The following is a 10,711-nucleotide window of genomic DNA, read 5'->3' as shown; positions in this document are numbered from 1 at the left end:
GATTACGCATCTTCGTGTTACGTCACGTCACTGCTTTTGCTTTCAGTATTTTCGTCGTCCTTGTTTGCGTTACGGTCGGGTTTTTTTCTTTTTTCCTTTCTTTCTCGCAAAGTGACTACATTATATATTATATGTATATATATGTATATATACATATATATTTTTCGAACAGATCGTACGAATTTATTGGCTCTTAAGTTGTATAGATCAAAATCGTAAGTAACGAAATTTAACCTTAATCATACGTTTTATATAAATTTCCGAAGAAATTGTTAATTAAATTCGTCAAGTATACGATTTCATTAATAGTAATCAACGAAATATCGTTATTCGAGTTATTAAATTAACGTTATTTAATAAATACCTGATTGACTCGATCTTGTTCCTTTTCTTCTGTTTCTTGTTTTCTTCTTTATCACATATATATTTCCACGTCAAACTGTGTCGTAAAAAACGTTTCCGATGTCTCCCGATATAATTATTTAAGATAATAAATTGTAATTCGGAAAGAAATAATTTGTAATATAACCTAAGAATTTTTCGTCCAACGTTTAAGAGTACTCGAGAACGAATGGCGTCGAATCGCTTTCTTAAACGGTACGTATAAACATACACTAACATGTACACACAACTACTACCATAGTATTGTATCTACACAATAGCTTCGAATTCGTCCGATCGTAAATAAGCCAACAGGAAGGTCGTATAAGAACAATACCTATCGAAACAAAGTACGTATCATTCCTTGGCGATTACTCGTAACGAAAGAACGTTAGTACTTATTCCTCTCGTCTCGTGCGACAATTATTAAAATTATTAAAATAGGAATTATTAAAAATCGTTTTTAACGAAAGACTCGTATATAATATCGACGTTTATTAAAACATTTGATCGAACAATTCATCGATTGCATTGTGTGACGTAACGATTAGTGAGATTTTCTTTTTTTTTTGTGTTATAATTTAAGGTTAGATATATTCGTGAAGGAAGAAGAAGAAGAGGAGTGAAAGAGAGAGAAGAAAAATGTGAACATCGTTGATACCTGAGAGAAACGAGGATAGAAGATACTACCAGTCGTGTTTCATGACCAATCGTTTCTGTATCCGACGGTAAAAGAGCTACGAAGATGAGATTATTTCGAGTTTAAGCAACGACCAGCATCGACGTGACGATTAGCCAAACATATGGTCGTCCGTACACGTGAGTAATTTCAAATATCCCTGCGACATCGAATAAATAAATCTCTTATAGACACCGCTTGGCAATTTTTTTCCGATCGCTATATATATGTGTGTATATGCGTATGTATGTATGTACAACAATGTTTCGAACGATATCGATTCGTTCCATGTTGATAATAAATCTTTTTAGCTTCGGTGTCTAATTTTAGGTTAGAACGTCGATCGATTTTGTCGTATGTAATTTGTCGTTGTCGAATTTATTTAACAAACTGCGTATATATGCATATATATGAACGTGTGTACATACATAGTGGTGTATATGTGTACATATGCATATTTGGTGTAATCTATCTTTTAGAAATATCTATAGGTTATATATGTATTATATAGAATAATGAGTCATCAAAGTTTTTCAATATTTCGTTATCGTGCCGACCTAAAGCAATTTTCGAATTTATTTCTCTAAATACGTATATACATACATACATATATATATATATATATATATATATATATATATATATATTCCTTTTTTTAACGCGGAAATATTTTAAAGGTTAGATTGGCAGCAATACAATATTACTCATCGAAGTTTGAAGATTTTTTTCTCGATAATTTCGTTCTATATTAATTTTCGTAATTTATTTAACAAACCAGGTATATATATATTTTTTAATGTGAAAGTATTTTTAGAGGTTAGATCAGCGAAAATCGTCAAAGAATTTCGTTATAAACGACGTAATTACGATCCAATAAAGCAGTTCTCGAAATTATTTATACAAAACGTATATGTCTTAAGTATTTTTAGGTTAGAATATACTAAAAAGTTGTCGAAAGTATCAAGATTATTTATCGTAACGTTTGAGAAACATGGTTTCGATGTTTGAAAGGACGAAAAAAAAAAGAGGAAAACAAAAAGACAACTTTGTCCCAGTCTTTAACGTTTCCATTAGGATCACGATCGAATTTTAGATAGACTAATCCAGTCTACTATATAATCTATCGTTCGTATTTGCTGTTCGGCGACCGTATGTCACTTAAGAACGTATGGTAGCTTAGTGTGTACATTAAATAACAGTATTGATAAAACGGTAGGTGGATAGGTATGTATATATCTATCTCGAAATAGAACAAAAAAAGAAAAAGACAGGAAAGAAACCAAAAAAAGAAGAAAAAAGTAAAACTGTTTAACACGTTACATACATATATACATATTTACGTATGTAGATACACGTAATAGTAGCTCGAAAACATTTTTAGATCGAATTTATGTATCTCGCACGTTGTTTCATAAAATACGATAATACGTGTGTAAAATCTCGATATTTAAATTCTCGATATTTCATCGTTATCAGTAATTTTAAAAGATAATTATAGAGAGTAAGTCTCTTAAATATAAGTGGGACCACGTAATTTAAAATATCGATTACACTTTATCGATACACTTTATGCCGGTTTTCTTTTTCTTTTTCTTTTTTCTTCTTTCTTTTTCTTTTCAGATTATAAAATATTATTACAAGTTTGTAAAATACTAGCTTGTACAATTAAAAGTCTAACTGGACGTATTAAAAAAAAAAAAAGAAAAAAAAAAAGATTGATTTATAGAAATCACGTAGAAACTTTTGATCTCGTTTAAAGATCCGACCTCTACACCATCATAAAAAAAAGAGAAACTTCAAGAATCTCATCATCAAAATTCACCGATCATCAAGTCGCAAAATTTCACAATAAAATTTAACAAATCTTTATCAACGTAAATACATACATGCGTGTATATATATATATATATATATATATATATATATATATATATATATATATACACGTAAATACTTGTCTATTTTAACTCTATAGAAACTTTGCAAATTTTAAGATTTACTCTTTTTAATTAATCCCCCAACAAAACTTGCTGGAATAATTATAAGAAAATAGAAAGTGTGCTGCACGATTTGTGCTTTAGTTATAGGGAAAGAAGAGAGAAGTAGGGTTGGTAAAAAAAATATTTTGATGAAAGTTCTCTCCTTCTTCATTCTCCTACTCCTCCTTTTCTTCACAAGAAAGAAAGAGAAAGAGAAAGAGAGAGAGATAGAAAAAGAGAGAGATAGAAAAAGAGAGAGAGAGAGAGAGAGAGAGAGAGAGGGAGAGAGAGAGAGAGAGTTCCGAGAATCTTTCGATCCCCTTTTCGATGGATAGTGGTTTCTAAAGTGCGACGGGTTGTCGTAATCAATCCATATCGAGCCGGTGTACACGAATCTGCGAATATGTATACGAAGAAGAGAAGGAAGATGAGGTGGAGTAGGAGGAGTAAAGGTAGAGGGGATAGAGGGGGGAACGATGATTCGGTTCGTCGTCGAAGCGTCGAGAACCTACGTCGAGTCTCATTGCGCTTTTCTGGACAACCAAAATTGAATTTATTATACTGTACGAAGGGTGCAATAGGGAGAGAGAGAAAGAGAGAGAGAGAGAGGGAGAGAGAGAGATAAAGATAGAGATAGAGATAGAGATAGAGATGTAGGTGTAGATGTAGAGTGTTGGAAGTGTGTGTGAGAAAAAGAAAGAAAGAAAGAAAGAGAGAGAGAGAGAGAGAGAGAGAGAGAGAGAGAGAGATGGAGAATGGCTTTGGTGTTTGCAGCACCTTAATCGAATCTAGTTGGACGCTAATCGAACTGGACCAGTCACTTTTACGTGGGGTGCACTTGGAACGTGCTGTAGGTATTAAAATGCGTTATCGTCTAGTATATGTGTATGTGTATATGCATGTGTGTATCAGAGAAAGAGAGAGAGAGAGAGAGAGAGAGAGAGAGAGAGAGAGAGAGAGAGAGAGAGAGAGAGAGAGAGAGAGAGAGAGAGAGAGAGAGAGAGAGAGAGAGAGAGTGATAGAAAAAGAGAAAATGATTTTTTTTTCTATTTCTTTTTTCTTTATTCTTCTTCTATATTTTTCTAACTTATTGTCAATAAGATTTATATACGTACTTAGCAAGTACTCCGAACGTGTTCTCTGATCGTTCGTACATAATATAGATAAGTATATGAAATTTATGAAGATAAATATTATTATTTTTGTCGTTTGTTTTCATTCTGTTTGTCTCTATCTCTCTCTCTCTTTCTCTTTCTTTCCTTCTTTCTTTCTTTTTCTTATTGGGAAATAAGATTTACGATTAACTCGTACTCGGACGTGTTCTAATCAATGAAATTAATTTTATTATATCTTTTTTTTTTTTTGAAATCTCTCTCTCTTTCTCTCTCTTGTTAATGTTTTTTTTTTTTAGTAATTAATAAAATTATTTATAATTAACAACACAGGATAAAAGTACCTATCGCAAATTCTTTTTAATATATATGTCGATATTAATATGAAATTCGGTAAATAGATAGATATTTACCTATACCTAAAGGATTTGTCACGTTTAACGTTAGAAAAAGACAATGGCGGTGAACGGTGAATAGATATATTATCTTAGGTAAAATCACCTTTAACGTAAGACGTTAGGCTCGAAAAACTTGGAGAGACAATTCGAGCTACCATTTTACGACGATGAAGGTAACCCTCGATGGGTGATCTTTACTCGATTCTAAATGAAAGAGAAAGAGATAGACATATAGATAGATAGATAGATAGATAGATAGATAGATAGATAGATAGATAGATATAGAGAGAAAGGAAGAGAGAGAAAGAACATCACAGCACCTTTAAAGTCTTACCTTCGCTAAATCCTCGAATTAGTAGTCACCGTCGTCCGCGATGCAAGATAACGTGGATGTAGATGGCCAGGTAGATTAGTCAAGGAGGGTCGAAAAGAGTATCTGAGAAAGAAAGAGAGAGAGAGAGAGAGAGAGAGAGAGAGAAAGAGAGAGAGAGAATTAGAAGAACAAAAAGAAGAAGAAGAAGAGCTGAGAAGCGAACCGAATGCTTCCAAGGGAATGAATACATCCGGAAAAGGAAAGTGGCCCGGGTCAGTGACGTAGCAGATGCGAGTTCTCGATACGAGATTACCCTCTTCTTCTTCTTCTTCTTCTTCTTCTTCTTCTTCTTCTTCTTCTTCTTCTTCTTTTTCTTTTTTTTCTTCTTCTATACCATTCTTAAAATTCTCACTAAACGCCCGTCCGTTTCTCTCCTCTCGTATGTTTTCTCTTCCTAATTCGTGTCTTTCTTTCTTTCTTTCTTTCTTTCTTTCTTTCTTTCTGTTTTTTCTTTCTTTCTTTCTCCCATTCTTTATTCTTTTTCTAATTCTTCGACTTAACCCTTTACCATCGAGAATTTCGTCAACTCGTATTTTATCTAATTCTTGCTTTTGATCGGATTTATATAAGTTAGTATAATGGAATAATATATAATATTTAGATGTATGTAAGTAATTCTAATGTTAAAAACGTTTTAATCCGTGCGACTTGTTTTTAATAATTCTAATGTCAAAAAGGTTTCAATCTAATTCTAATGTTGAATACATTCAACGTGAATTTTAAAGTGATGGTAAAATGTTATTATCGAAATGAAAATAACGTAGGGAAAATGTTATGCTCGACTTTTTGTTAATAATACTAATGTTAAATGCATTTTGATATGAACGTGTTGGATGAAATATTCGAAAGGACAAATATTGTAAGAAAGAGATATCTGATGGTAGATTTTTCTTCGTTTGTCAAAAATATCCGTTTATCCGGAATGGAATTATTGGAAAACTCAAATCTTAAAGAGGATCTATCTCTAATCGTAAATCGAGGAGACCGAAGCAAATTATGTGTTTTGCTCGTTATCGTTTCTTCCAAAACTAAGAAGATTTCTTAAAAGGTATTGTCTTGAATGAACATCTATTAGAAAGAGATTAGAAATATAAGTGAGAGTTGGTGCAATTTTAAAGATGATTTTCCAATAAATAGATATACATCTCTAATATTTTTCGAGAAAATAGAAAAGGGATAGTTACAAGGTAAGCCGGTTAAGTGTTCCAAGATTTGTAGTTTCACAAACTTTGAAAGGAGAAAAAAGAGTTATCGTAAAAAGTCGTTGAACAAGAGTAAATTCAATTTTAAAAATACTCCTTAAGAAAACTTTCCATTTATTCTGTAATAACAACAACAAAATTTCTAATACTTGGAGAGAAAATCCGAAGAAATGAGATTCGAAGTTAGACATTTTGCAGAGAAATTTTTAACAGTAGTTCGTTTTGATTGGTCGATCAAACATGCATACAATTTAGCGTTATTTAGTTAACTGATTAAAATTATCGTATATTTTCTTAGAGAATACAAATTATATATATATATATATATATATATATATATATATATATTTCTCATTAATGTTCTATCGTGTGATCCATCTCATTTACTTTATTCGTCGAATAAAGAACAAGTGAAAAATAATTTTTAAAAAAGATAAATTAATCATCATTATTTCAGTGGCACTTTAATTATTAATTTAATTTTCTATTCATTACATTAAATATGTAGGATTGAATCGCACTATTAAACCTGAATCTTCTCTCTCTCTCTCTCTCTCTCTCTCTCTCTCTCTCTCTCTCTCTCTCTCTCTCTCTCTGTTTCTCTTAGAGGTACTTCTGACGGGAGTTTTGGAGGAAGACGATCTTGCATAATAGAGGGATGCACTTAGCGCTTCGCCACGGGAACCGCGCCGTAGCGAATCTCTTAACAAACATGCGTCGCTTTTCTATACCTTACCGTGATGCCTGCTATCATCTGGCCTCGCCATTACGCTCTACGAGCACCCTGAAACCGACGGATCGACGGACGGATGGACGGATGGACGGACGGCCGGAAGCTGTTGAGTCATCCGCGTTTTAACCGTAAACGACTCGGAGACACGATCGAAACGCATTCTGCTTTGTCTTCTAACGCAAAAAAAATATATATATATACACATATATATGTATTGTAATAATGCTAGTAATATAACATAATAATATAATAATATAATATAATAATATAATGTAAATTATAAAAATGTCAGATGGGAAAAGTAGAGTATTTAAATTATTTTACAGTAGAATTATTAAATTATTTTTATTATTTCTTTTTTACTATTTATTTATTTATTCTTTTTTTATCGATTATATGTATTTGTAATTTTTATTATTATTTTGCATCTCATATATATATATATATATATATATATATATATATATATATATATATATATGGAATTTGTAAGAATTTTATTTTATGTATGTACTTTGGAGAAAAAAATAATTTTTCTAAATTTAAGATCAAAAGACAGAAATAAATTTTGTGAAGAAAAACAAAATCTTTATCAGAAGTTTTAGATGTTTGTATCATCGGATACGTAGATAGATACGTATGTATTTGTGGCTTCGATTTCAAGTGGGGCGTTCTTGTGGGAAAGTAAGCTCAGACGATTGGTATATGGCACGCGGGGGAGTATGCACAAAAGGGTGCAGTAATAATGCGACATTATGCTGTATAACGCGGATCATATTCCACGCATCGTCGCCCATTAGGGATGAAGGATCGAGAAAGACCGTGAGACTTTATCGCGATATGAGACAACATTTTTATATATATATATATATATATATATATATATATATATATATATATGTAGATATATTCTTTTATTTTTTATATATTTACAAGTCATGTTCTTTTTCTCTTTTCTTTTTTCGAATCAACTTTTTTGTTTTCCAAGCAATATCTACTATAAAAATTTGTATATTTATTTCGACATTTATCAATATTTTTTTCTATTTCCAACGTTGATCAATTCGCGTGTGATCGATTATTTTCACTTATTTGTTTATTAATTAAATTAATAATTTATTTAATTATTAATTCGTGCAAATTAATTTTTTCTTTTCATTTTGACATTTATTTGAAAATGAATTCGTATGATTTTCTTGTTAACAGATATGTCATCGAAATTAACTTTTTTTTTTTTTTTTTTTTTTTTTTGTAAGACACCCGTTATATGAAGTCTTAACAAATCGTTGCCACGATTATCCTCGATGGCCCTGCCAGAGGGTTAATCGCGCGTCGAGTAAAGTTTTTCTTCGGTATTCTCTTCTTTCACCTCTGCTTCTGGATGACGAGTGTTCCCTTTGCACGAATTCCATTAATCTATCTTCGCCCTGCTACTCCAAGTTCCCGGCATCGAGCTACACTTTTTCTTCTCTACGACAGGATCTATTCTGTACGAGTAAGAGATATTCTAAGAGAAATCACGCGAGGAACGCGATTCTTCCGCTTATATAGGGTGTCCTATTTCTTCGACGTATCTTATTGTATTTTTCTTTTTCCTTTCCTTCTTTTCTTTTCTTTGTTTTTATTTATCTCGTAATTTATTTCATCGATTTATATTAAATTAAACGCGCGCGTGCGTAATTTTATATATAAAGACGTACAATTATATATATAGTTTTAATACACGTTTTATACCTGCGGACGTGTGTAATTTCATTTTTTTTTCTTTTTTTTTTTATATTTTTTTTTTCGTATAAAACATGAAAACGTGTACGCAATTTTATGTATAGATCATATACATTTATAATTTCAGATAGCTATAGAATTTATGGTTCAATATATAAACCATAGACATTTATGATTCCATTTATAGAACATGATCATATCCATGTAGCCAAAACATTGACACCTATACACACACACACATTTTTATGGTTCAATGTATATGTAGAACATGATCATGTATAAAAAAAAAATTGATCCTTTATACTTTCACAATCATCGTATTGTATACGAGTTTTGAAAAACAAGAAAGAAAAAGATAGAAGAAAAAAATTATTCACAAATTCATTCATCAATAAGATTTATGTAACATGATCGTTTAGAGTTAGACACGATTAGACTTATTTTAGACTTTAATCGATAATTCGACGTAAGAACGTTGCCTTACCGTAGCGAGTGTCCTCGAACTAAGTACTTCATATTTGATAGAACAAGTTCCGGGAACATCGACGACGAAGTCGATGAGAGAGTTTGAAAGTTCTTCCTCTTGAAGGTATGTAACACGACGACGATGTTAGCTCCGCCTTAAGTTTATCGAGTAGGAGGACTTTTCGACGCGAGGTCCTCTCTTTCGTTTAATCCTCGCTTCTTATTTCTAATATAAGATACATATAGTTATATATATACGTACACATACATCGAAAATCGATAATTTCGAAATATCTTATCTCATAGTAAGTTTTAAAGAACTTTAATGATGTTCTATAGTTTAACTTTTGGATTAGAAATCAGGAAGGATTTGTTTACTTAAACATTTTATATATATATGTATAATATTGTATTTATATATTACAAATTACAAATTACAAAAATAAATTATATAAATATTAATATTATAATTATTAATTATGTTTAGATATATATGTATATATTAATTATATTATATAAATGAATTAAAAGGAAAATGAATTAAGTGAATTAAATTGAAATTATATACGTATTATTAAAAATTAATTATTATTTAAATATATATATATATGCAAAAATGTAGTATATTATCAGACGCATCAATATGTAAAAATTATATTATTATATACATCAATACGCAAGCATACATTACTTTATATAGTAGTATACAAAAATGCATTAATATTCAGAAAAAATTAAATAATACATATATCCAATATAATAAATATATATATTTTCGTTTATATTTGCTACAGACAATACTATGTTCACTCGTTGTGAGATTTATTTACTTTTAATTACCTTTTTATTTTTTTCGTAACAGTATACAAAAAAAAAATTGAATAATTTTTTTTTCACACAGACGAGAGTTCGAACGTATTCGTGTATATATGAATACACACATATACGCACATTCATGTAGAAAAATTACGTATGTATATGTTTATGCGTAAATAAGTATAGGTGTATCACCGATATCACTTAGCATTAGGAGTAGCCACCCTTATGAAGGCTCGGACACGCGCAAAAAATGGAGGGCGACCGCTTTGGGGTCGCTTAGCTCTCCGCGTTCTTCTTCACAGGGGCTTGGATAGCAATAAAAATATTGATGGTTGGCTTCCGGCCGTAGACGGGACAATCGACTAATTATTCACCGACCACGCGACCATGCCGGATATTCAGAACGTCCATTTGCGTGTCCTCATGTTACATAGGTACATAGATGAAAATCTCTAAACTTAATCATAGTCGGCAAATATTAATTGAAAATTTGTATCCTTTTTTTTTTATGATATATTGAAATTTAAGTTTTGTTCTTTTATTCACTTTTTTTTCGTTTTTTTTTTCGTTTTTATTTTTTTTTTCTTTACTTCTTCTTTTGATCGACGTTTCGATGATTCTTCCACAAAAAATTTTTTATCCGTTTTATCACTCCGTTTATTAAAAAAAAAAAAAGAAAAAACTCGGCTTAATTTACATCGAACATTTTCACTTAATTCTATCATTCTTATCTTATTGAAACAGAAATTAATTTTCTCGCTGAATCTGAGAAACTCTACTGGTTTAAGTTTGCATTTTTGTATTAGATGTAAGAAAGAAGAAAAAGAAAAGGGATGATCTTCGTA

General features: G+C 30.8%; 1 protein-coding gene across 2 annotated transcripts in view; it reads left to right on the top strand.

Annotated features, from left to right (window-relative positions):
• The window catches only part of LOC127061900 (insulin gene enhancer protein ISL-1), an 81,508-nt gene continuing 70,797 nt past the window's right edge, over positions 1 to 10,711 (top strand). Inside the window, exons 1-2 of one of the 2 annotated variants that reach the window (XM_050989402.1) lie at positions 1 to 215; positions 968 to 1,200. In XM_050989402.1, coding sequence (XP_050845359.1) covers positions 1,185 to 1,200 — 16 coding nt within the window. In that variant the 5' untranslated portion in view covers positions 1 to 215; positions 968 to 1,184. Of the gene's footprint in view, positions 216 to 714; positions 732 to 967; positions 1,201 to 10,711 lie in introns of those variants that run through there. The other variant, XM_050989400.1, reaches the window with a different exon arrangement.

Source organism: Vespula vulgaris, chromosome 2 (genome assembly GCF_905475345.1).
Source record: "Vespula vulgaris chromosome 2, iyVesVulg1.1, whole genome shotgun sequence".
Taxonomy (NCBI): domain Eukaryota; kingdom Metazoa; phylum Arthropoda; class Insecta; order Hymenoptera; family Vespidae; genus Vespula; species Vespula vulgaris.
The sequence above is the reverse complement of the archived record's forward strand: the minus strand, read 5'-3'. Positions and strand labels throughout refer to the sequence as shown.